Source organism: Taurulus bubalis (genome assembly GCF_910589615.1).
Source record: "Taurulus bubalis genome assembly, chromosome: 5".
Taxonomy (NCBI): Eukaryota; Metazoa; Chordata; class Actinopteri; order Perciformes; family Cottidae; genus Taurulus; species Taurulus bubalis.
This window is the reverse complement of record NC_136593.1, coordinates 27,823,145-27,849,730: the sequence shown is the minus strand read 5'-3', so window position 1 is coordinate 27,849,730 and position 26,586 is coordinate 27,823,145. Positions and strand designations below refer to the sequence as shown.

General features: G+C 43.9%; 1 protein-coding gene across 1 annotated transcript in view; it reads right to left on the bottom strand.

The window, feature by feature from the left end:
* The window catches only part of cita (citron rho-interacting serine/threonine kinase a), a gene marked incomplete at its 5' end in the record, with an annotated part of 41,650 nt that overhangs the window by 12,844 nt on the left and 2,220 nt on the right, over positions 1 to 26,586 (bottom strand). The window contains 27 exons of the mRNA XM_079217715.1: positions 135 to 296; positions 1,413 to 1,605; positions 1,715 to 1,822; positions 2,031 to 2,171; positions 2,280 to 2,384; positions 2,533 to 2,668; positions 2,760 to 2,953; positions 3,845 to 4,042; positions 4,524 to 4,577; positions 5,265 to 5,462; positions 6,902 to 7,076; positions 8,020 to 8,129; positions 8,597 to 8,713; positions 9,299 to 9,394; positions 9,927 to 10,052; positions 11,717 to 11,857; positions 12,156 to 12,209; positions 12,291 to 12,344; positions 12,960 to 13,130; positions 15,725 to 15,844; positions 16,481 to 16,624; positions 17,167 to 17,272; positions 21,814 to 22,003; positions 23,346 to 23,499; positions 24,064 to 24,270; positions 24,357 to 24,450; positions 24,730 to 24,872. Of these exons, the coding sequence (XP_079073841.1) occupies positions 135 to 296; positions 1,413 to 1,605; positions 1,715 to 1,822; positions 2,031 to 2,171; positions 2,280 to 2,384; positions 2,533 to 2,668; positions 2,760 to 2,953; positions 3,845 to 4,042; positions 4,524 to 4,577; positions 5,265 to 5,462; positions 6,902 to 7,076; positions 8,020 to 8,129; positions 8,597 to 8,713; positions 9,299 to 9,394; positions 9,927 to 10,052; positions 11,717 to 11,857; positions 12,156 to 12,209; positions 12,291 to 12,344; positions 12,960 to 13,130; positions 15,725 to 15,844; positions 16,481 to 16,624; positions 17,167 to 17,272; positions 21,814 to 22,003; positions 23,346 to 23,499; positions 24,064 to 24,270; positions 24,357 to 24,450; positions 24,730 to 24,872 (3,691 nt within the window). The remainder of the gene's footprint in view (positions 1 to 134; positions 297 to 1,412; positions 1,606 to 1,714; positions 1,823 to 2,030; positions 2,172 to 2,279; positions 2,385 to 2,532; positions 2,669 to 2,759; positions 2,954 to 3,844; positions 4,043 to 4,523; positions 4,578 to 5,264; positions 5,463 to 6,901; positions 7,077 to 8,019; positions 8,130 to 8,596; positions 8,714 to 9,298; positions 9,395 to 9,926; positions 10,053 to 11,716; positions 11,858 to 12,155; positions 12,210 to 12,290; positions 12,345 to 12,959; positions 13,131 to 15,724; positions 15,845 to 16,480; positions 16,625 to 17,166; positions 17,273 to 21,813; positions 22,004 to 23,345; positions 23,500 to 24,063; positions 24,271 to 24,356; positions 24,451 to 24,729; positions 24,873 to 26,586) is intronic.

The following is a 26,586-nucleotide window of genomic DNA, read 5'->3' as shown; positions in this document are numbered from 1 at the left end:
AAACACACCACAACAAACCAAATAAGGGAACAGAGAGTCCGTCTGGGCTGAAGCTGGTAGCATCATGGTGCACAGCTCATCCTGGGCTGACTGGCAGCACTGAGTGTACCTGTGTGTGTGTTTAGGAGACTGACCTTCAGGTGTGGCGGTCTCCTTGCTGCGGGTGGAGGGGTTGAGCAGGCTGCTGGGGTTCGGTTGATGCTCTGGGGATTTAACAATGGCCGACATGAGGATTTGATGTCGAGCCTGAGCCGGCGTGGAAGGAGCCGCGTGTTCCTGGGCTTTGAAATGAGCCGCTGTGTTTCCATAAACAAACAAAAACAAACAAATATTACATCAGTAGTAGCTATTTATTTAAGATGGATACAGACACATTCTGACCAATGTGCTTCATGACTTTTCCATGACTTTAAACCAAATTTCCATGACCAAACATTTAGTGAAATCTGGGTGTAAACAGTAAAAAGTGAGTAAATGGTTTGGTTCAATAGTTTTATTAAAAGAATAAACATTTATATAGATGCCTGTATGTATGCCTGCTCATATTTTGAGTCTTTCTTTTAAAAGCATATTCTTTATTTCAAACTCAGCGTAAATGAACGTCATGAACACATGAATATAACACATCTACATGACTTTTACTAAACCTTTGGGATTTTATTTTTGTCAAGGATTTTTCCAGGCCTGGAAATAACCATTTTAAAATTCCATGACTTTTCCAGGTTTTCCATGACCGTAAGAACCCTGTAAAAGCCGTAGAAGTCGGGTTACAAGCCGCTACTACCTTCGGTCAGTGTCCCCTTTAGCTCCCCGCTGTAGCCAGCTAGTGCTCCTGCTAGCGCTCCACTAGTTCCACGCTAACTTCCGCTAGCTCCCTGACAACCACCGAAGGTAGCGGGACCAGCCCCGGTTCGACACCCGACTTGGGCAGAGGGGACGCGGGCAGTAGCAGCGGCCAGTAGCAGCAGCAGCAGGGAGCTAGCAGCAGCGCTAGCAGCTCCTAGCTTGCTACAGCAGGACACTGACCGGAGGTAGGAGCGGCTTGTAACCCGACTTTTACGATAAGCAAAAGGGCTATTTTTTTTTTTACATTATAAATGACAGGTTACCCATTTAAAATGTGTGGCATGTGTCCACAACAAACATAACAATATAAAACCAATTAGACATGGTAAGAACCCTGAGTAGTAGCTAATTATTTAAGCTGGAAAATAGCCTGGCAGGCGAGTTAAAAGACATCTGGGAACAGACAGGAAGGAGGCACAATACAGGATTTCCTGAGCTGCCAATCCTAATCTCCAATGGCAAACCAAACTGTATGGTGGCATGAGTTGCGATTAACAAAAATGATGCCAAAAGACATAAAGCCCGTCTTTTATCTGGTGCCATTGCCGCCTCACACGGGGACCTACCCTCTTCTCTCAGGGACCGGAGCTCTATCCTCATCTTCTGCAGAGCCTCTTCCAGGTCAGCGCATCTCGAGCGCTCCTTCTCAAAAGCCAGTTTCATGTCCCCGTACTGCATGGGCAGTGCCGGCTGGGCCTGTGGAGCCAGCGCCCCGTTAGTCGTGGTTCCTACATCCTCTCGACGCCGTCCGAATATTCCCTGCTCGGAGAGAGGGAACGCGTTACCAACACAATACACACGTGTTTTAGATTGAAGCCGTTTATCGATCTAATGCGGCTTAAAGTTGTCGTAGAACGTTTTCCCGGACCTTCTTTTTCTTGGTGGGCTGGTCCATTTTGGCTTGGAGGAAGTCAATGAGTTTGGTCTGCTGGGAGATCGTCCCCTCCATCTTCACCTTCTCATGGGAGTAGACCGCCTACAGGAAGGAAAACAACTCTTCAGAGAAGGAAATACCTCTGAAGACTTCTTAAACGAGGACGTTTGAATTAGGATTTCCTTTCTCCTCTCGGCCCCCTGAGATGCCTCGTTACTTGCCAACATCAGTCGCACTATTCTAATATCGAACTAGGACTCTGTCTCTCTCTGGTATTGCATCAAACTGCAGGAGGTATTGCAGTGAGAACCTGTATATTCTCCAGCTGGTACTCCAAGTCGACCCTCTCGGTCTTGAGCATGTCGGTCTGGTCCAGGGCGTCCTGCAGGCCTTGGGTCAGACGGAAAATGTGGCTCTTCTGAAGGTCCATCTGCTGCTGCAGCTTCCCTTGCTGAGGGAACACCAGCAGACACATATTTTAAGTGGGGAATCAGATTTTAATGTTTTAGAATGGTAGCAAATCCGTGGTTTCGTAATGAAGGTACGTTTCACTTCCTACCTCTTCCATCAGCCTCTGTTTCAGTTCTCTCTCCGTCTCCAGCTTCTGCTGCAAGCTGCGGGCGTTCATCTCCAGCATGGAATGCTTCTTCTCCAGATCGTTGAGCTGGAGGAACAGGCGAGTGCACGTTAGATCGTTGCATTGCACCTCCGCAAAACGTGCAGATTTTTCCTCGCTCAGATTAAAAAAACGTGTGGATTTTTCCCACTGAGAGGACTGCAGATGGGGTTTAATTTGGATCACAGCTACTCACAGTGTCAGACAGACTTTCAGCCTTCAGCCTCTGCTCCTTCAGGGCCTGCTGCAAGGCCACGATCTCAGCCGTGTGCTCTTTGACCGCCAGCTCCACCGCCTGGCGAGATTCAGTGCTGCGCTGATCTGCACGCAGCCTGCGCACAGCACAACAAGCAAGTCTTACAGTAGCAATGCATTTTAATGCATAATACACAATGTCACTCATTTATAATAACTGTGCATCACCTGTTCTGCTTCTCATTGTCAAACAGTCTCTGCAGGTCCCTGGTGCGTCTCTCGGCTTGGCTTTTTTCGTCCTCCAGGGCTCCTCTCCAAGCTTCCCACTGCCTCTCCTTCTCCAGCAGCTCGTCATTGAGGGACTCCAGCTCCACCACCTGCTCCTCCAGCATGCTGCACGTGGTCTTCAGGGTCTCAATGTTCTGGGAGGATGTGCAAGTAGAAGTGAAGAGAACATCTTTCACAGCTTTTTGGGGCGAAACCACACGCTTGTTGTCTCTCCTGCAGTTTCAGCGACAGCACACAGTCTCCATAATATGATACATTTTTGTACCTGCGACAGATACACTACGGTTCAAAAGTTTGGGATCACTTTGAAAAATAAGGATATTTCTAAAAAAAAAGCACTGTTTTTTTCAATGAAGATAACATTAAATGAATCAGAAATACACTCTACATTGTTAATGTGGTAAATGACTATTCTAGGTGGAAACGTCTGGTTTTTAATGAAATATCTACATAGGTGTATAGAGGCCTATTTCCAGCAGCTATCACTCAGTGTTCTAATGGTACATTGTGTTTGCTCATTGCATAGAAGACTAACGGATGATTAGAAAACCCTTGTGCAATTATGTTAGCACAGCTTAAACAGTTAAGCTGGTGAGAGAAGCTTTACAACTGGCCTTCCTTTAAGCTAGTTGAGTATCTGGAGCATCACATTGTGGGTTCATTATACTCTCAAAATGGCCAGAAAAAGAGAACTTTCATGTGAAACTCTCCAGTCTGTTCTTGTTCTTAGAAATGAAGGCTATTCCATAAGAGAAATTGCGAAGAAACTGAAAATTTGTCTGGGTGACCCCAAACCTTTGGACGGTAGTGTATATATGAGGTATAAAGTTAATATGGATGGCTGAAGAGCAAAACCTCCTATCTGAAAAATGCAAAAAAAACTTGTTTTCTTGCAAAAAGCTATTTGTTCAGGATACCCAACACATAATACATAAAGAAAAGAAAAACACACAAGCCTTTCCTGGTTCATTTTGCAGATGGCATCATTATGTCCAGCAGCTTTGGAGCATTGGTGTGTGCGTTACCTGTTTCTGGTTGTTGAGGTGCATCTCGCGGTCAGCCACCTCCCTCCTCAGCCGGTCCACTTCCTGGCTGAGCTGCAGCTGGTCCTCCCTCTCGTCCGAGGCTTCGTCCAGCTGTTTGGACAAGTAGAAGTTCTGACGGTTCAACTCCGCATTCTCCTGACTCAGCTGCGTGAGCTGCTCCTCCAGGTCCGTGATCACCTGAGGCAACACAGAACAGGTGGAGGTGTGAACAGATATTTTCAGGTTCTTTCCCCCCAAAAAAATCATTCAAGTAAAGCACTGACAAGCTACTGGAAACATACATCTTTACAATGAGACTTAGCAATGTGTACGTTGAAGTTACTTCCAAAATGCCACGAAGAAATAGTCAAATATAAAATAAGATCTCTTTGATGTTTTATTTAAAAGTCCACGGAGGTAATTTGTTGAACGTTTTGCATTAATGTTGTTAATGTTAACCTTTTAAGTGACAGTAAATATACATGTCTGGACTCAAGTGTTCTGGTAAAATTGGAGAATGCAAATGAGAGCTGTGCTCCGTTGCCAGAGACTCGATTCAGCAGCTTGCAGTGCGACATTAGAATGAACGTTTAAAGCTGAACATTAATCACCATATATTCAATTGAAAAGTGTTCTGCTGCCGGAAGCGGAGACAAAAGGCCGCGGCGGCAGCACTTACCGAGCAGCTGTCTCTCAAGGCGTCAAACTTGCGCTGAATCTCATCTCTGTGATTCTGTGAGAAACAAGAGCGAAGAAATAGAAACGCATCAGACGGCGACATGAAGAATGACGCAGACCGGATTATTTAAAAACAGAGAGAAAACACAACCCGGCCTTTCCTTTAGACTGCGTGAATAATACAGATTGCCTACATCTGAATGTGTTTGTGCAGCTACATTTCTATGAATGACTCTGAAATAGGTGCAACAATAACCAAACATTACCTCACTTCACTTATCATGTGCAAGATGTGATATATTCTGTCTGTGAAATCATGTCATACACCTTCTGATAAAGATGCAATATTCTAACTGTGCAATATCCCCACATAACTTTCTTCCACCTCTCAAAATGTGCAATATTCCCATATAACTCTCCACTTTTCCCTCTTTTCACAATACAGGAACAGCACTCAGGACTAGCCTATTTATAACTGATTATTAAAAAAAATTAAACTGTATCTAATACCTTTCTTGTACATATTACCACCTTCTGTACATATACCACCGTATATTCTTTCTCTTTCTTATTATAGTGTGTTTTTATTTCCTAAACTGTTGACTCTGAGCCCTGCACAATGATTCCAATGTGTCTGGACTGTTGGTCTATGCACAAATGGCAAATAAAAACCCTTGAAACACACACACACACACACACACACACACACACACACACACACACACACACTCTCTTTTCTTACCCTGAGGGCGGTGATCTCCTCCTCGGCCTCAGCGGTGGTCTCTTCCAGCTCGGTCTTTGCTTGTTGCAGCTGGCTCTCCAGGGCGAGACGAGCCGCCTGCAGGCTGCTGATCTGGGACTCGCGCTCCTGCAGGGAGAGCGTCAACTCTGACACCTGCCTCTTGATCTCCATCTTCTCTTCTTCATGTTCGAGGCCCATCTACGAGGAAACGGGACTGCGGTGAATGCCGTGTACGTCGTTGTTAGGACATCAGAGCAATGGGAGGGAAACTGTTTAAAATCAATGACGAGGACAGCTTGAAACTATTTCACCCACATCCGTTTGATTTGCTGACATTTTATGGTTTTGTTTATATGAATTTGAAACTAGCTCTTACTTAAAAAACTTCATAAAAAAAAAAAAGGTGCGTTCTGCGTCAAGCCCATTTCAAGACTGTTCAGGAACTTTCTTAATGCCGTCATGAATTGAAGACCAATTAAAAATCCAAGTAAGGAAACAAAAAAGGTGAAAAAATATCCAATTTAATGTTTTTTCCTGACGTGAAACAAGCTGACTGGGCAGTATAGGAAAAACCACAGAAGGAGAATAATTAGAGGATGTCAGGGAGACACAAGTTCAACGAGCAGATATGGAAACTCTTTGATTAAGAACAAAAATTGGACAGCACAGAGAAACTTAAAAGTGCATGGTGAAAAATAAGACCTCTGGTAATTGGATTTTAACTATCATACTTGTTAAGACCTAAAAATAGAATAATTTAAGAGCTTTTAAAAGAACGCACGCACACCCAGCGCTGGTAAAGAGACCGAAAACAAAATAAAGTTGAGTTTCTCCATATAATTCTGGCTATTACAGAGATGGCACAATGGATCTCATCTGAAAGTACATATCCGTGTGTGTGTGTGTGTGTGTGTGTGTGTGTGTGTGTGTGTGTGTGTGTGTGTGTGTGTGTGTGTGAGAGAGAGAGCAGACAGGCCAGCCATTAGTGCCCGCCTGTGCATCCCGTCTCAGTGGGACGAGTGTGGCGGTAGAGACGTGACACCCAGCCAGCAGGCCGTGTGCCGGCACAGCGGGGCGTGAGAGCTCTCAAACAGGAGAAACAAGGCATTGTGGGTCCTCAATTACGTCAAAACTTCTTTTTTTAGAGCATGTTCGAATTGGATGCACACCAGCTAATGGGTTTTATGGAGCATTTCTCAGAACGGAGGGGAAACATGATGTAGTTTTGCATTATCAAATATTTACAGGAGAGTGCCATCTGAAATGGGCAAAAGAGAACTTTCTTTTTCTTTCATTACATGTAACTTTGATGTGTGAATGTTGGACAAGTAGCGTCTTGCTCAAGAGTAGATGCTTGAAACGTGGCGTCTTTAACCCCAGTAGACTATTCCCATGCAACAATGTCCTGCTTATCATATGGTTGAACATATTCCCACCTGTTGCAATGAGAGAACAGATGAAGCAATGGCAATGGGGTAGAGGTGCCATTACAGACCTACAGCAGTTAATTAGCCGTTTATCTGAAAGGGATCTGAGCTCGCTAGCTGATCAGCGGCATTAATCCCTTCTGTGGATTGCGATGCCGTGAGGCTACACGGCGCTGGTTAAAGTGAATTACTTAATCTCGAGTATCTCACCTCCCGCAGCCGGCTCTCCAGCTCCAGCAGCCGGCTCCTCTTGGTCTGCTCCTGCTGACTCATCTTGTCCAGGTGCTCCTCCAGTTTGGCGTTTTGGGCCTCCAGCTTTCCCGCCTGAGACTCCAAATAGAACTTCTGCTGCCGAAGCTCTGAGATCATCTCCTCTTGGGCTTTCCTGACAAAAATACACACAAATGGATGCCGATTACTTTGCCTGTTTAGAAGCGGACGTCTTTCAAAAGCATGGGAACAATAACAATATTTGTACATGTTAAAGTACTAAAGTTCTAAATTAAGATTACTTGAAGCTAAATTTTCTGTATTTAGACATGCGACACATTTTGAGCAGCAACATTGACATATCATCATGTTTTAAGTCCATCTGATGATGATGATGATGATGATGATGATCTTGTGAGCAGACATTTGCCGCCTCACTATGAGAGCAGTGAGAATGAACAGAAATAGTAAACTTGCTGGCCGGAAAGCTAAAACTCTCTGTGGGGTCATAACTACGAGTGATAACCTCTCATGTTGTTACACCGTTAAGGGTTTATACGCATTTTGACCAATTACCATGACTTTTCCATGACTTTAAACCAAATTTCCATGAGCAAGCATTTAGTGAAATCTGGGTGTGAACAGTAAAAAGTGAGTAAATGTAGTATTTAAACTAACAATGAGAATACAAAGCATACAGTAAACCTTAAATGACTCAAATGAATGAGACAATAGTTTGATTAAAAGAATAAACATTTATATAGATGCCTGTATGTATGCCTGCTTATATTGTGAGTCTTTCTTTTAAAAGCATATTCATTATTTCAAACTCAGCGTAAATGAACGTCATGAACACATGAATATAACACATTTACATGACTTTTCCAGGTTTTCCATGACCGTAAGAACCCTGCGTTTTCATGTCGTCATTTGAGTTAGTTATCATGAAACTTCGATCATAGTTAAGTGAAGACACGATACGCAGATCACACACATGGGAGAAGGCTCCGGCATGACACACAAAGATGTGCGCAGTAATGAAGCAATCGGAGGCCAGATCGGAGTGGGTGGGCTCACTCGTGGAAGCCCAGTGTGGGCGGAGGGTCTAGTTAACTCACATGTTCTTCTGGGTGTAGATGCTGCTGTTAGCGGCCAGCTTGTTAGCCTCTGACAGCTCAGAGATGCGCTGCTCCAGGTTCTTCATCTTGGAATCCATCGCGTTAAGGGTCTGTAGACGGAGGGAGACAACGACATGGTCATGATAGTCCTGCTAAGAATCATGGTGCACACACAGTTCAGCAATAACATTTATTTTGAAAGGAAACTGAATTTTGTCCTGCAGTAAAATCCTATCAGAGTCCATTAAGGTGTTGCCTGAATCTTCTCCTGTCAACGTCAGACGACTGCCTCTAAAAGCTTCTTAACAGCCTCAACTCACATTAACCAGATTAGGCCTTGAGCCCCGGCTTTATCGTGCAACATGAAGTATATTATACGATTTAATCCAGCTATACGTTCCAATACATTTGAGCCACTATGACGAATTAATGCGTAAAGAAACAAAAAGGTATCGCATGCACAAGCAACGTTAGCCCACTGAGACGTATACATTTGAATCTCTCCGTTTATGAAAATCCTATCTCAGTAGAAAATGGAGTGGTTATCATTTTTGAAAAGCCTGCAGAGCTTCCTTACCGCTTTCTGTTCACTGATGAGTTTGCAGTTCTCCCGGGACTCCTCCTCCTGCTCGGCTTTCCGGGCCTCCAGGCTCTCCTTGTCGGCCAGGTCCTCCTTCATTTGGGCCTCCAGAAGCTTAAAGCAGACAGAACCGGCCAACGTTACACGTGATGTGGATTTGACAAATTCACATGTAGGCTGAAGTCTGTAATTTGCTACGTGATGAAGCAAAACGTTAAAAATAATAATTCACATCCGGACATAGTTGTAAATGTACAACCTGTGGAAGCTGTAATTAGTGTGGCGTCACACCTCTCATGTGACAGCTCTGACTTACTTATTATATATTTATGTATTTAATACTGTGTGTGTGCATGTATATATACACATACATACACACATACTATATTGTATTATAGACAGAATATTAAATATATATTGTATTATATATAAAATATTGTATTAAATTCATAAATATATAAATTATTGTCTCACACACACACACACACACCAATACATATATAGTATATTGTATTATATACATAAATATATTGTCACACACACACACAATAATAACATTATATATATATATATATATATATATATATATATATATATATATATATATATATATATATATATATATATATATATATACACACACACACACACACACACATACATATACATACACACACACACACATACATACACACACACCTTGATTTTGTCGTCATACAGCTTCTCTTTCTGCACCAGCTGGGTCTCCATCCTCTGGGCCGTCGTCTGGGCGTCCCTCAGGTTGTCCTCCAGCTCCTGCAGAGTTCAATAACAAATATAACTACAAATATAACTGCATCCAACGCGATGAACGTTCATTCAAATCAACGCCGCCAATGCCTCACATTAATGTGAATCATGCTGGGTAAGCACAAACACACACACACAATCACAGTAACGATTCATGGAACCTAAAACCCTGCATTTACATGACGGCACAAATCCACTGAAAAATTGTTTCCACTCCAACATCAAGTGCATTCAAATCGAAAAGAAATGAAGAAACTTGCAGTGAAAAGATGGAAATCCATAAGTCGACTGGAGCGGTGCCTGCTCATGCTGACGGCGGTAAAATTGGTGCGTACGTTAGAATCTATTGATGTGATGACACCGGGAGACGAGGAGCCACTTGTGGAGGCTCGGCTAGCAAAGAGCTCTTCACAGAAATGTGTGTGTGCTCAGATAACTGATGAGGAATAGATTGGGAGAGGGCGGGACGAACGGGAGGGGTGGAATTAGGGGTTGAATGGGTCAAAGTATTAGCGAGCCTTATCTGCACTTCTCTCACCAGGATCTTTTCAGCCATCTGCTGGATCTGCTGGGATTTGGTCTGGATGTCATCCTTCAGCTTATTCTCCCGCCGCTCGACCATCTCCAGCCTCTTCACCTGGTTCTCCAGGGTCTTCCTGCCCTCCTGCTTGCACACCAAAAAAAAGAAAAAGCATAGAATAAAATAAGACTGATCACACAGCATGGTTAGCGTAGTGGTGAACCACAGGAAACAGCATTTAACCCTAGAACACCAACGTTAAAAACAGTCACACCATCACTAACGTCGGTATATTTCACCCGATATAATGTACCTGATCAAATATATTAAAATAAAACAATACAAGGCAAATTGAAGTACTCTTACCCTGAAAAAAGGCTCAAAATCGGGTGAACAATTAGGGAATCGTCAATAAAACATGATTACAAATATAAATAATGGAGCTATGAACTTGTTCTTTGGTCCACATGTTCCTGGGACATGTTAGCCTTATTCCGTGAAAGAAAAGTCTCCTTCAATGTTAAAACCCATCCGGAATTTTTTTACCCTCTATCACTAACGTCAGGTGAAAATCACCTGAACACGTGAAGGTTGAAAAAAACAAACAGGGATTGGCGCAGAAAGATACGCCCACCTTAAATAAGACAGACACACCTACTTTCAAAAAGACACACACACACACACACACACACACACACACACACACACACACACACACACACACACACCCGTCCAATAAGACACGCCTACCTTCAATAAGATACGTCTACCTTCAATTAGACACGCCTACCTTCACCAAGACACGCCTAAGTTCACCAAGACACGCCTACCTTCAATTAGACACGCCTACCTTTACCAAGACACGCCCACCTTTACCAAGACAGGCGCACGCCTTCACTTAGACACGCCCACATCCACTTAGACACGCCCACCTCCACTTAGACAGACACACCTACTTTCAATAAGACAGACACATCTCCAATTAGACACGCCCACCTTCAATTAGACACGCCCGCCTTCAATTAGACACGCCCGCCTTCAATTAGACACGCCTTCAATCGCCTACCTTCAATTAGACACGCCCACCTTCAATTAGACAGACACACCTAGTTTCAATAAGACAGACACACACCTCCAATAAGACACGCCCACCTTCAATTAGACAGACACACCTAGTTTCAATAAGACAGACACACACCTCCAATAAGACACGCCCACCTTCAATTAGACAGACACACCTTCAATTAGACAGACACACCTTCAACTAGACAGACACACCTAGTTTCAATAAGACAGACACACACCTCCAATAAGACACGCCCACCTTCAATTAGACAGACACACCTTCAGTTAGACAGACACACCTTCAATTAGACAGACACACCTAGTTTCAATAAGACAGACACACCTAGTTTCAATAAGACAGACACACACCTCCAATAAGACACGCCTACCTTCAATTAGACACGCCCACCTTCAATTAGACAGACACACCTAGTTTCAATAAGACAGATACACACCTCCAATAAGACACGCCTACCTTCAATTAGACACGCCCACCTTCAATTAGACACGCCTACCTTCAATTAGACACGCCTACCTTCAATAAGACACACCGACCTTCAATAACGTCGGTGAGCAGCATGAAGCGACACAAAGACTCACACAACTCAGACAAAAGCAACACAATGAAAATAACAAAACCACAATCGCTCGGGTGAAGATGTTAGTGTTCTGGTGTTAACAAACACAACCAGTATGATGTCAACACATTGGCAGGCTTCAGGATTGCGGGTGTACTCCGGTACCTCCGTTTCTCTCAGGCGGCGTTTCAAAGTGTCGCTGGAGTCGTTTTTTCCTCTCAGGCGCTCCAGGTCTCGTTCCAGCCGCTCTTTCGCCTGCCGGACATTCTGCAGCAGCTCGGTGGCTTCTGTGCTCGCCTTCACTGCCTGGGGAGGTCAGGAGGTCAAAGGCCGTTAGTGGAGCCCAAGACAAATCGCTCGATATGCTTCGGCAGCTCCGACCCACTGAGACATAAAGAAATGACTCCTCGGCGGAATAAACGGAGAACTACAGCAGGCTGCAGGAATGGGGAAAAAATGCTAAATTCAGGAAATATTTATTCTCTGTATTGATCGGCCTTTCAGAGTTTTAGGAGAGGATTGAATCACTTTGTTTGAAGAGCAAATGATCTTTGACTTCCATTTGAATAAATGTTTTCTGATGACATAATAAGAATGACTTTACCTTGGACAGTTTGTCCTGCAGCTCCTGGATTTTCACCTGCTGCTCAGCGTTGGTCTGAAGATACAAAGCACAGTCTCTCTTATGGTAACCGCAGCCATCGGCATGAAGACCAATCTGAAAGGCCAAAATTGTTACCTTCTCTAGTTTGGAGAGAAGCTCCTCCACGTCGGCTTTGCCCTGCTCTTTAGCCTGAAACACAAGACGGCAAATAGAGCAGACCGATCCAAAAAATTACAATCCATCCACTAAATTTGCTCCTGAAGAGCTTCCAGGCCAAGAGAAAGATATATGAAATCACATTTTTAAGAAGCACAATAGTGTAGCATCAAATGTAATGCATTTTACTAAAATTATATTTGGCATTCGAGTCCATCAGTCTGTGTTCTGTGTCTTTATATTCAATAATGCGGCATTGATGGCATCACTTGTTATCAGACTTTGCAGATATGTGCTCGGCTCCTATGAGCTTCGACTCCAGCGATTGTCTACAATCCTAAAATAAATTAATTACAAAAACCAGCTTTTATTCTGCATTTTCCTCATAATGGAGTGTAGTATAATGCACAGTTGCGGCCCTTTTTATAGTTTCATATAGAATATTAATCAATTATCTCGCTGGTTTTTGATGTTTGTAGAGAACACAATGTTGGAGCTTTTTTAAGCGGAGAAACAAACAATAATGTGTACTTTAGATTTGTTTCACAACGGTTTGAAGACACGATTTCTTGCGTGTTTCACAGACAAAAGTGACTTGATGCACATTTGCGTCACATGACTGTGTAAGCATCCCCGGTGCAAACGTACCTTCTGGATCCTCTGCTGGTATTCCACAGCTTTCCTCTTGAGCTCCTCACTCGTTTGCCTGGAGTCTCGGAGTTCAGATTCGTAGAGGTCGCTGCGGCGCCGGGCGGCGGACAGGTCCTCCTCCAGCTGCCGGATGGTGACCTGCATCTCCTCCAGCTGAGCATGGTACTCCTGAGGGCACACGGCACACAGGGCTCATCAACCAGGACAAGAAACCAGCTTCCAGACACTGACTCATGTACATGTGAGGTCAGGTTTCATCAAGTTCAGCACCACTATCCTCCATCATCTTACATAGGGCTGGGCGGTATGGCCAAAACTTCATATTACGGTATTTAGTATTTTTTTCCGAGTAAAAACAGTCATTCATTGACGCCGAAAAGGACCGCAGCCCAACTGAACAGCTGTTAGAGTGGGGAGCAGCTGTTTGTACATAGAGGGTGCTAGGAAGCTAAACATGGAGGGACTTAGGACCCAGGGGAACTCTGCCGCAGGCAGAGACAAACCGGAAGGGTCCGTCTCTTCCTGCGGCGGAGTTTCTGTGATAGTGGGCGAGCTTTACCCAGCATGCAGTTCGGCGGTGTAATTTTATAAATGTACAATTATTAGTGTTACAAATTGTTTATGTGTCACAAACGGTTGTGTCGTGATGTAAATTCACACCGTACGGTATATCTTACAGTATATCTTTTATATAAACACACGTTTATTATTGAACTGAACAGCTGCTCAAATTACCCCGATAATTCATACTTTGAAACTTGCCCAAGGAGTTCAGGCTGTGATGATCACACTCTTTCTGTTCATGCTGGAGACAAGTCACTGTTGTCATCCAAGTGAGAATATTTTTTTTTTTTTTTACATATTTTTTCTTTTCTCAATAAAGGAAATCTGATTAGTTTGAAAATATCTGACTAAGACATAAGGGAACAAGATTGCACAACTTTTTCAGTTTTAGGCTATGGCATTGCAGGGGGGTTCTTAATTAAATACATTTGCTGGTGTATTTATACTTTTAAAAAAGCAGGTTTCGTAATGTTTAAGGTACAACAGCAGCCTGAACGGGGAACTAAGCTCTTAGCAAGGGCAACCATTGCTGCAATGCTCTCCAGACAAAGACGTACTTCCCAGATCTGCTGACACGGGTTCTTTGTGCAGTGATCTATAGAAACTGCAGTGCACAACAGCAACGACTGTTTATCACCAAAAGTCTAGGATTACCACTTTAAAGCTGCAGTTGGCAACTTTGCACTAGAGAGCCTAAACGTGAAAAAAATAACTGCTTATGTCGATAAAAACGTCTGCAGAGACAACGTGTTTTACTGATGTTGGTAAACTCTTCTTCAATTTCTCACTTGTGCACCAACATGTTCCAGCATGAAGAGATGGAGACAAAACTCTAGTTGGTTCCATCCGGCTACTCGATCGAGTCTCGATCCATAAAGGACATGTTCTGATTTCATTCAGTGTTTTTTTCTGTACAAAATATTGCTATATAAATTAAATGCATAATTATTATTATAAAAGAAAAAAAGAAGAAAAAGAAACATGCACTTTATTGATCCCCTTGGGGAAATTCTTCTCTGCATTTGACCCATCCCTGGATGGGGGGCGGTGGGCAGCCCTGTGGGGCGCCCGGGGAGCAGGTAAGGGTTGGGTGTCTTGCTCAGGGACACTTCGACATGTGAGCTATGGGGGACTGGGCATCGAGCCGGCTACCTTGTGGTTGCGGGACGGCCACTCATCCCCGTGAGCTACAGCCGCCCTATTTTTTTTTAATAGTGGGAATTGTTTGCCTTTAGTAAAATAAACGTGTGTTGTTTCTGCATAAACACATTATAATGCATTATAAATGCATTATAATAAATTATAATGCATTATAAAAACATAACTATAGCAATTACAAGAGACCATGCTGCAACATCTCAGTGAGTAAACCAGCAATGAGATAATGTGTTATGCTTATTGTTACAAAGCATTATAACATTAATGAGCGCTTATAACTATACAGGTCTGGAAGCAAGTTATAAGATAGTGCCAATTCATCATTACACTTACATTCCGTGCACTTTTTTTTTTTACTTTAATTTTATATTCTACTGTAGTTTTAATTGTAAATATTCATGCTCCCCGTTATTTCCCTCTGTTTATTGTTAAATGTTTATTGTTAAATGTCATGCAGCTCCTGCCAGGACAAATTCTGTGTATGTGAAAACATACATGGCAATAAATGGTTCTGATTCTGATAAGATATAACTAATAATGGATAATAAGTATGGTTACAATGCATTATAGAAATGGGCCTCATAAAAAGGGTCACCTTACATTGTATTTAGTCTTTTAACGCGTCATCCTAGGTGCTACTAGGTGTCATTCCCCTGGGAGGAGGGTGGGCGAACCACTTGAGTAATGATCAAAGTCTCCCACACCTCTGTGCCGTCTGCGGGGACGACCTTTCTGAGCGCGGAGGACAAGGGAGTCCTCCAGGGGAAGCCCTGCCGGTGCAACGCGGACACGCTGAGCGGAGCTAATCTCCCCGCTGCTCCTTTATCAGCCATGTAGCACAAAGTAGAAGAATCTCCTCAAATACCACGACGGCTTAGTGGATGAAGTACGGGGGCATTTCTCCTTTTTCACGGCACGTTCCTAAGTATAAATACCGTGAAGGGTCAATAAAGAAAAATCTGCACCACATCGTTAGCGCGATGAGAGGAAGGAGGAGGAGGAGGAGAACGAGGTTCGCTTGAATGAGAGAATTTACATACTTGCTCTTTAATTTCCTGCAGCTTGTTGCTCTGCTCGCGGATGTCGTGCAGCAGCTGCAGGGCCTTGTCATCCTCTCTGGAGACTTCCACACGGGCCTCCTCCAGGCTGCGCTTCAGGCTCTGCAAACACACAAACACACAAGCACACGCTAATGGCTGCTGCTGGTTCAAATCAATACTGATAGTCGAGGCGTTGAGGACAGGCGACACACAGCTTGTGTTCCAGCATCGTTACGGTTAAACATTTCTAGGGTTCAGACACATCCTGACCAGTGGATTTCATGACTTTTCCATGACTTTAAACCAAATGTCCATGACAAACATTTAGTGAAGTCTGGGTGTAAACAGTAAAAAGTGAGTAAATGTAGTATTTAAACTAACAATGAGAATACAAAGCATACAGTAAACCTTAAATGACACAAATGAATGAGACAATAGTTTGATTAAAAGAATAAACATTTATATAGATGCCTGTATGTATGCCTGCTTATATTTTGAGTCTTTCTTTTAAAAGCATATTCATTATGTCAAACTCAGCGTAAATGAACGACATGAACACATGAATATAACACGTTTACATGACTTTTACTAAACTTTTGGGGTTTTATGTTTTTCAAGGATTTTTCCAGGTCTGGAAATAACCATTTTAAAACTCCATGACTTTTCCAGGTTTTCCATGACCGTGAGAACCCTGCATTTCTCACACACAGACACGTTGTTGTTGTTGTTGTTGTTGTTGTTGTTGTTGTGACTCACGCTGCACTCGGTGATGTAGGTGGCGAGGTCTTGCTCCAGAACGGTCCTCTGAGTCTCGGATGCTTTGAGCTCCACATCCTTCTGCTGGAGCACTGACTCCAGGTCAGTCATTTTACGCTGGAACCTGGAGATCTCTTGCTCCATCTGCAGCCACCAGAGAACGGCACAATTATCAGTTCCACTGCAACGCAACAGAAGGTCGACAACGCACGGCTGTTTTTAAACGTTAATTGTCTGTATTAAAGTTAAAGCAGAATCGTACAGCTACTTAAAGGTTATTAAAATCAGTGAGAAAGGTTATTCAACGATAGATTTTGATGATAATTGAAATATTTCACAGCCTGCCCAAACGGTAGTTGTAACGCTGTGCACACAACATGATTAACTTGGCTAATTACAGCAGCACCAGAAGCCTGTTGATCTGTTTGAAGACAGTCAGCCAGAATAAACACAGAACGTCTGCTAATTAAACCCACGACCGAATGTTTTCTTGCTCAAAAACAAAAGTGACACAATATGGAAATACTAAAAATACAATGTCATAGTTTCCAGTCCGCCCACAGTGGTCTCACTCATCAGCTCCGTCATGCCGGGTGAAGCTGCTCTCGTGTTGGAATATAAGAATGATTTGTTTGTCACGAAACGTGAATAAAAGCATGAAAAGAAACGGCTTACAGAACCCTCACCTTGTGACATTTGTCTTGAGTTTCTTGTAATTCTCTGCTTTTAAGATGCAGTTTCTTTTCCATAGAGTTGGTCTTAGCAGGAGAGTTGAGGCCTGCAGACGCTGACCTGTAAACAACAACAACAGCAGCAGCACATGTTCTTCAGTTCTATTTATGCCAAACACAAACACTACCTGCCTCATCAACACAAGCACCGTGCCCATGTGGTGCGCGGCTCGATCTACTTCATTTTACAAATACAAACAAATTAACATTTTTGTAAGCATACAGAGATGTAATTCATCAAAAACATGTGTCTATTGCAGGTGTGTAAACTCATTTAGTAAAATCACAGCATAATAACGCATACATAATGACAATATTTCTCTATGTTTAAATCATTTTCAAAGGTTTTTGGATGATAAACCCTATTTAAAAAGGTCCTTCTACAATAAACTAGAAACATAAAGGCCCAAAATCAGCCCACTGTTTACCTGCCTGGGCTCTCCTCTGCAGATTCCCTCACTTTGTGACGCCACTTTCATGACGTCATCCATTTTTAACGACTTGCAACACAATGCCTCGCGGTGCAAAATACAGTGAAATGTCGCCAAAGTCTCATCAACAGATGAATACAAATGACTTTACTTTATGCTTCTTTTGGCTCCAAATCTGCTGAAAGATCGGAAAACCAATCCGTCACAGTATTCCTCGTTAGGCAAATGTTGGCTTTTTAAAAAGAAAAGAAGAGCTGGACCCCCTGGTGGGCCGGATGTTTGACACTCCTGGCCTATTGTGTCAGAAAGTAGGGAATAATGGTTGATGGACCCGTCCTAGTATCACCGTTTTTAGTCTTCCGACCACTCAAAGCTCCTTCATTCACCCATTCACACACTGAAGGGAGGGGCTAAGGTTCCACCTGCCCATCATGTAACTAACATTCACACGTTCACACACCGTAGGCGCAGCTACAGGAGAAATTTGGGGTTAAGTGTCTTGCCCAAGGACGCATCGACATGAAGGACGACCCTGCTCACATGGTTCATACACATTTTGACCTATGGATTTCCATGACTTTTCTAGGTATGAACCCTCTGCTCACCACTGAGCCACAGTCGGCGGAATAATTAAAATATCTCCGATTCTCAAGTCGTATCACATCCGCTACGCAGAAAGAGGATAGCTGAGCGACAGCAGCATCGTCACTCGATGACGCTGCTGACAACGCAAACACCCACATGTTGTCCATGAGCAACAGGCGGTTTCCTTTATAGGAAAAGTACTCAAAGAAAAATTAATATCTCTTCATAACAATAAACCTATTGACAACAATAACATTGAACTGCAAAAGGAAGAAAAAAGCACCTTGGTTCATTCAGGACAAAACAGCCGTAGACCTGAATGCTGGCTGTTTGCCTGAATAATGTGACGCGGGATTTGTGCTCTGGCTTTGGGTTGATCGACACAGAGCTCTGGAGAGTCCAAAGCACTCACTTCTGTTGCTCATGGAGAAGATGTCCGGGTTCGTTTCCATTCTTTGGGAATAATTTAGAGCACAGAGTCGATTTCTCTTGACCAGAGAAATGAGAAAATTCCTCCCTGAATAGAAGTCTTCTAGATAAATGAATGGGTCATGAATGCAGCAGAGGATTTTAACAAAGTTGACTCAGACTGAGTCACAGTGTTAAAAATAATCATGAAAGCAAGCACTGCTCCCTTCGCCTCTCTACATCGAGAAACATCTCTCTCTCTCTCACACACACACACACACACACACACACACACACACACACACACACACACACACACACACACACACACACGAGAGTATATACAGAACCCCCTCAAACAGCCCTTTTCAGAGGAATCCAGATTAAACGAGAAGGCGTTCCAGCAAGCTGAATCTACTGCCAATTAAAAATTGATGCTAGACATCAAAATTCATAAAGTTCTCTCGTGCTTAGTCGAGTCGTTTCGGGGGGCTACTGTTCAGATAATATGGCAATTTAAACGTCCTCAGCTGGGGGTTTTCTGCACGTTGTTTTATTTTATTATTGATCTGTTCTGATTATAACTCTGAGTACGGAGGAAGGATGGAGGTTTTCTTCCCTTCCAACTGTTTTGGCACGCTTCTTGTTATGCATGCTTTGCTTTAACATTGAAAATTGGAGCAAATATCAATAATGTTTCCAAGGAAGCAAAGGTAATATTTACCGCCGTAAACGTCATGTTGGCAAAATAGGAAAAGCATGCTTTTACGAGAGAGAAATGCCAGGCCGCTCTTTTCCGAGCAGAGGGATGTGGTGGTTGTCATGTCTCTCACTGAGTAGCCAGTAACTGCATTATTGAACAGAATCAAAAGGGAGACAAGGACTCAGGAAAAAGTATCCAAGTAAAAAGGCTTGACGCATCAATCACGAACACTAAAGTAATACGACGCATACATTAACGCATTAAGTAGGGTTTCAGACGGACGCCATTTAACACGAAACCTACCACAAACCTGGAGAAAATGGAAAATTACCACTTATTGTAATTGAATTGTGTTCTTTAACTAAACTAATAAACACATGAAACAATGTTGAACACATTAACTAAACCATCACACTGCAGATGCATGCAAAACTGGTGACCACAGTCTTTTATTTGGATGTCCAATCAGTGTAGATGGTAAACGTAGTCGATTGAAGCAATAAATCCCCCAGTGCATGTAGCCGGGGAACGACGCAATGCATCCTGGGACATGAAGGTCCAGCCGGCACGGCTCTACGAGGGAGAACTTTGCTTTCTCCGTCAAAAGCACGGAGGAATGTATTGCTTTATTGACTAGAATACAGTTTGCTCCAGCTCGTTCTGCTCCAAAGATATCTGTAATAATCTGACTTTTTTAATTTTCCATCTTAGATGTGACCGGCTAATGAAACTAGACTATATATTATTGCATGTGTCCTTATCAAGTGTGTTTTTTTAGCTGTGCAAACACATATTTGCCGGCATTCCACACTGACAATGTGTGAAATCACATGTAGTAAAGCACGAAATGTGACAATTATTACAACAAGAATTAATCTGCTGTGGTACAAAAAATGGGCTCATACATTGTCACAACAATGTCCCATTTTGTTTTTGTTTCTCGAGGGGACATGTTGGTCTGATGGTGACACGAGAGGACATTTAAAAACACAAGGAGCCGTCCTCCAAAGACCACGAATGTCCCGCCGCAGATTTATTCAAAATTGTGTCGTTAGATTGTGAGATTCCATGACGAGGGAGAATTCTGCCCAGATGATGGCACTGAAAGTCAGTTGAATAATTAGGGATCATCCTCTGGGGACTATGAATATCCACACCATGACCATCTGGCAGTAACCATGCATGGCAATCTGGTCATTAGTTGAACTGTTGAATGACCATCTGACCCCAAAACACAAAGATATCCTCAAAGCTTGTGAAATACATGTATATCATTTCCAAAAAGCCACACAACTGTTCCCTCAACAAAAAGGCAGGTGTTTATAAGCCTGCATTAAAGCCACCTTTCAAACACTGAACCACAGATATGAGGCAAGCTGTTAAGGGGATTTTATTGTTGAGTTTGACTAATGAGGAAGTTCACACAGAACGGAAAAAAAAACAGACTATTAGGAACCCCGAAAATGCATGATTAGCAATCCATTATGCCCGACTCTGGGTTAATTTCTCTTTCCGTTTTGGCATTGTAAAGAAGAATGTGTGCACATGCACATGCACACATTTGACTCATTCTATGAGCTCCTCTTAATCAAGTGCAGCAAAGGAAATGACTGGCTTCAGTTAAAACCCATGAGCAGATGACTGATGGTGAAACAGCAAGGGACAGAGACATTAGGAGAGGGAGAAAATAAGAGGAGGCGATGAGACGGGTAAAGATGGGGGTGGGGACCGGGGAGAAGAGAAAAAACACATCACGGTAGTAACCATAGAAATAGATTCTCTCCCACAATCTGAGCTCTCGTCCCTTTCCCTGTCTAATCTGCTCACGCTTTCTCTTCCCTTTCTGCTGCCGCTGTCATGATCTGCAGTCTCCAGGAGCGTTAACCTGCGAGAGCGCTGCCACGGGGCGACAGAAGAGAAACCCATCCCCTTTCATTATTATCAGAGGTTAAGAAGCCAAAGCACCATCAGGGGTGACTACAGTCCCAACGCTATGAAAGTCAGAAGCCTCAATATGCTGCACGGTAACAGAAAGCACAATAACAGCAGCAGCGGGTGGGAGTGCATGTCTGGGGTTCCACCTCTCAGCAAAACCTTATTGACACACTCAGCCGCATACCAATCAGCGCCAATGGCCGGATAACGCCAGCTCACATCCTCCGGTCTGTCCATTTCATCCATCGATGCACAGAAGCAGGACCCTCCCTCGCTCCTCGGCTGACAAAAAACCCATTGTGGCCCCAACGGGCGTAACACTAATGACGGGGACACAACACCAACTACACTAGCGCACCTGAAACGAGGCTACCTGGTCTATGTAATGAGGCTCACCTCAGAACCGCAGCTCAAAAGGTAGCATGGGGGTGTTTAAGCAACAAAGGTGTGTGAGAGAGGTGTCTGCAGGAGGACTAGAGGAACAAGAGGGGTCGTGTTTGTAAAGAAAGAAACAATGCAGAGTAAACAGGTAGCACTTACTCAGTTTTGGCCAATGTTGTCAACGCTCTGCTGAAGAACCATCCTAGAAAGGGGAGATCCTGGCCCTGGAATCCCGCTGGCAGAGCTCCTCGCTGGGCTGCCGAGGCTGGCCGGGGGGCTGCCTGCTCCGGCTCCTCAAAATTAGAGGTGTCATCTTCAGCGTGCAACGCAGGAACGAAAGGCGGGAGAACTGCAGGAGAAAAGGATGTGAGTGAGAGAGGGCAAGGGAGGAAAGAAAAAAAAAATGTAAAAGAAAAAGAAGCGGCGACGGAGAAAGTAGCAAAATAAATAAATGTACAAAATAAAAAAACACAACAAGGAGAAAGGGGAGAGAAAGGAAGGGAGGAGGAACGGAGCGGTGGGAACCTAGAGTGCGGTAAGTCGCGCGTTGATGCACATGCTGCCTCTCTGTCTGTCTGTCCCTCCTTCTCTCCCTCCCTCCCTCCCTCCCTCCTTCTCTCCCTCCCTCCCTCCATCCTTCTCTCTCTCTCTCATACACACATGCTCACTCGCTCTCCCTCACTGCAGCAGAGCAAGCTAATCAGCTGGAGCCAAAGCAGAAGCAAAAAGCTCTGTCTGCGTCCAATTAACAATAAACCAAGAACATATTTTGATGCAATGCAACATACAATAAATTATATTTTTAAATATTTGCATTTGATATTTATTACTCAAATTTATCACGACAATAATACAAATCGAACACATCTTCTCTTCAACGCACAAGCAGCTCCTGCACTGTATCACAGTCTGCTGATAACCAGGAGGGTTTAGAACAAACAACTAGTCATTAATATTCAGTGTTGATAGGAATATTAGAGCTGGAAAACAGCTCAGAGGAAAGGACCGGCATAGTAATGTTTGATAATCGCTCCAGAATCACAAACAGGAGGTTTTATTCATCCCGAGACACGAGGCGTTCTTCTGCAAAGCAAAATAAACACTCGTCGCCGATGCAGCTACACGTGCGTGTGTGTGTGTGTGTGTGTGTGTGTGTGTGTGTGTGTGTGTGGATGACAGAACCACCGATCTGTCCATTGATGAGAACGTTATGGGCGTGTTCTCCCAAAGCTGCTCAGGTGAAAATGTCAAACTGTCATTTGGTGCAGTCTCAGATTTGGTGGCAACAAGAACCAACCAACCAACACACACACACACACACACACACACACACACACACACATACATTTCTACCACACAGTGGTGGTGCTAGCGTAAAAACATTGTGCTGCGTCTGTTGAGAAGCAGATGAGTTGCAGATCTTTACCGTCTGCCTTCCTAAGAGCTGGCCTGCTGCCAACGTTACACACAATCTCATTATTTTACTACAACACTGGCAACGCAGTGGTTGTTTGTTGTCTATGTGCAACCACACACACACACACACACAATGCACTGTGTTTAATAAACAACATTCACATTTGACAACCTGTAATATATCACCCGTCCAGCAGCGGGATGACGTGTCATTTCAAGCTAAATTGAGCATCGTCACTGAGAACAGCGTCTCCGAGTGAGAGGGATCTCCTCACCTTGTCTTAAGTGGTTCCAGTCGACGCTGGAGAAGAAGGAGTGGCAGCGGAGTCCCTGGAAGCCCAGCCGCTCTCCGGCTCCGCAGAGTAAGCTCTGCAGCAGGTCCACAAAGTGCTTACTGGCCCGCGGCTCCTCCGGAAACTTAAGGAAACGCTGGAGGCCAAAACATGGACGAGAATTTATTACGCGATGCCGAGACTGATCAGGTATATTTCAGGTATATCTTCCTTAAAGTAAACTGGCCTTGGTGAGTAGACAGCAGACCAGTACAGGTCAGATACAACCAGGGACCACTGTCAGTACCAGTCGAGATCAGGGTTCATAACATTGTGACCAATTTCCATGACTTTAAACCAGATTTCCATTACAAACATTTAGTGAAATCTGGGTGTAAACAGTAAAAAGTGAGTAAATGTAGTTTTTTTTTAAACTAACAATGAGAACACAAAGCATACAGTAAACCTTAAATGACTCAAATGAATGAGACAATAGTTTGATTAAAAGAATAAACATTTATATAGATGCCTGTATGTATGCCTGCTTATATTTTTAACGTCTTTCTTTTAAAAGCATATTCAATATTTCAAACTCAGCGTAAATGAACGACATGAACGCATGAATATAACACATTTCCCATTTATTTTTCCAGGCCTGGAAATAACCCTTTTAAACTTCCATGACTTTTCCAGGTTTTTGTAAGAACCCTGCGAGATGCACCTGGAAGTTCCGGATGTTGTGCACCGTCTTGGTGGCAGTAGCACCAGTGAAAGGCGACCGGGCGTAGATCATCTCGTAGGCCATGACCCCGAGGGACCACCAGTCGCACTCGACCCCGTAGGTGCTGCGAGAGTCCCCCTTCATGGCTGCCAGGACCTCGGGGGACAGGAAGTCCTGGGTCTCGACGGGCACCGTGGGAACCGACACCTGGAAAACGCATCAATGAGAAACGATGACGTCACCGCCGAGCATCCTGGAGTCGAGGCACGGAGCGAACTCTGTGATCTTCTTACTGTTTTGTTCGCCGTCAGCCTGGCAGCGGATCCAAAGTCTGCCAGCTTAATGTGACCGGTCCGGTCGATGAGAACGTTTTCCGGTTTGACGTCTCTGCAAGCGGATTGTTTAAAAAAGGGATTTTGATGCTGTAATACGTCTACCGCTCTGATGATAATTGAATACATTTGTGAACTGCAGCAATGCGTTTGTGTTACGTAACATCCCACTGAGTGCTCCGGGTTAAATGACAATGCTAAATGTCTCATGTTGTGCATTTGGCCTTCCGTTGAAAACAAAAAGGCAGACAAAGACTGACATTTAGGGTCTACGGCCACGGGGATTCCTCAAGGCCTCTTCGTCAATGAGAGGGTGAATCCAGTGGAGTCTCACCTGTGCACGTATCCCAGCTGGTGGACGGCGTGAACGGCCTCGACCAGCTCGGCCAAATAGAACTGAGCCATGGGCTCGTCAAACTGATCCTCGTATCGGCTTCGCAGGGACATCAGGTCTCCGCCTGGCAAGAACTCCATTGCCTGGAGACACATGTGTATGCAGTCAGTAACTGGCAGTATAAAGCTATGGCTGGGACTTTCCATTGGAATGAACGCAGGTTTGAATGTGATTAAAATGAACAGGTATCACACACACTGTGAATCATTTATGAATGCCTAACACACAGGTCTATATTTAGAAAGGAAAACAAGGCAACAAGTGTCGGCCGCATGTGTTTGAGCATCAAAGCTCCATTTCAGCTCCAGTTCATAGGACGGTTCTCTTCATTATGGATTCAGTTACGTAACACTGAATACTATCGCAGATATATTGGTGATGCTGCAGTCAAAAAGAATTGGTCCTCAACCGCTAAAAATACAGCAATAATAAACGTCAACATCCTTGTGTTTCTGTGATCACGGGACGTAAATGCCACAACAAAATAATATATAAATCAAGCATCTTTTGTTTGGAAACACAGGTCCACCCGGGTCATGTTCCTGCCGTCTGCAGCCCGAGATGAAAGGGTGAAAGGCTGATTGGAGCTATATATGGAGGCGGCCGCGCCGCCACAACAAGCGAGAGCCTCTGCTGCATGAATGGCCGGCGAGTCTGAATGAACGGGGAGCATTCTCCAGTGTTGCCTAGCAACAGGGAGACGGGGTGCCTCTCTTGACACACGGATAAAGATGGATGCTTTGTATTTTTCTCCATGCTCGGTGAGGGAGCAGGGAGAGACAAAAGGGGGGAGTGAAAAGAGGAGGAGGAAGAACAGAGACACGCACATGAAGGAAGGTGTAAGGAGGAGAGGGCGAGAGACGGGGAAAGGAAAAGGCAGCTGACATCACGAGGCTCGACAGGAAAGGCTTTTTCCTGAAGGGCTATCAGAGGAATATATAGATTCTCTGTGAGGTCAACAGCCCTCACGACGCGTACACTGGTCTCTCTGAGGAGAACGTTCACACTGCAGAAGATTAGACTATTAGAAGGACACTAACAATTTGGGAAATATGCCTGGTTACCTCCTTAACTAGAGTCAAGGGAGACGATCATTACTCAATGCATCCACCTTAAGTGCAGAGACTCCGGCGGTGTTTCACGGGAAGCTTCGGGGGAACCCGTCAGCTCAGCTTGAGCGTCGCATTGATCTTCCATTTTTCACAGTTTCTTGAACGTGACGTTGTTCGAATTGTAATTTAGCAGCTAATACATCTACATGACAATAACAGAAAAAAGACTGCAGCACTTCAGAGGCCCTGTCCCGGGTGACTGCTGGACGGACCGGTAATCAGACTGCAGGCCGACATGATGCCACAACACAACCAGGAAGTTGCTGGAAGGTGATTTCAGAGGCTTCAAAGCATTTCTTCGACACACAAGTTGTTCCTTTCAGGGCTCAATTCAGATCCCTTCCTGTTGCAGCTCATGCACTATTCTGACTGATCTTAACTGTTTCCATTAGCTACGTTCTGGAAACCACAGCTGTGAAGGGACTGTTTTTACACGAAAATAGTTTTCCTTTCCACAGCTTTATGTAAAAATAAAAAAGGTGTGTTGTACTCCTGTGCATGAAGCGCATGCAAGAATAAAAAAACAATACACTGAGGTTGTAGAATGAGGGGACTTACACATTTGAGCTCTTTTTGAACGACAAGTATCTATAAAACAATATCAATAACATTGCCAGACACCACCAGAAGGATCAGTGACTCTGCTGCTACGAGGGCTTCAGCTCATACAGATAAATACCATTAA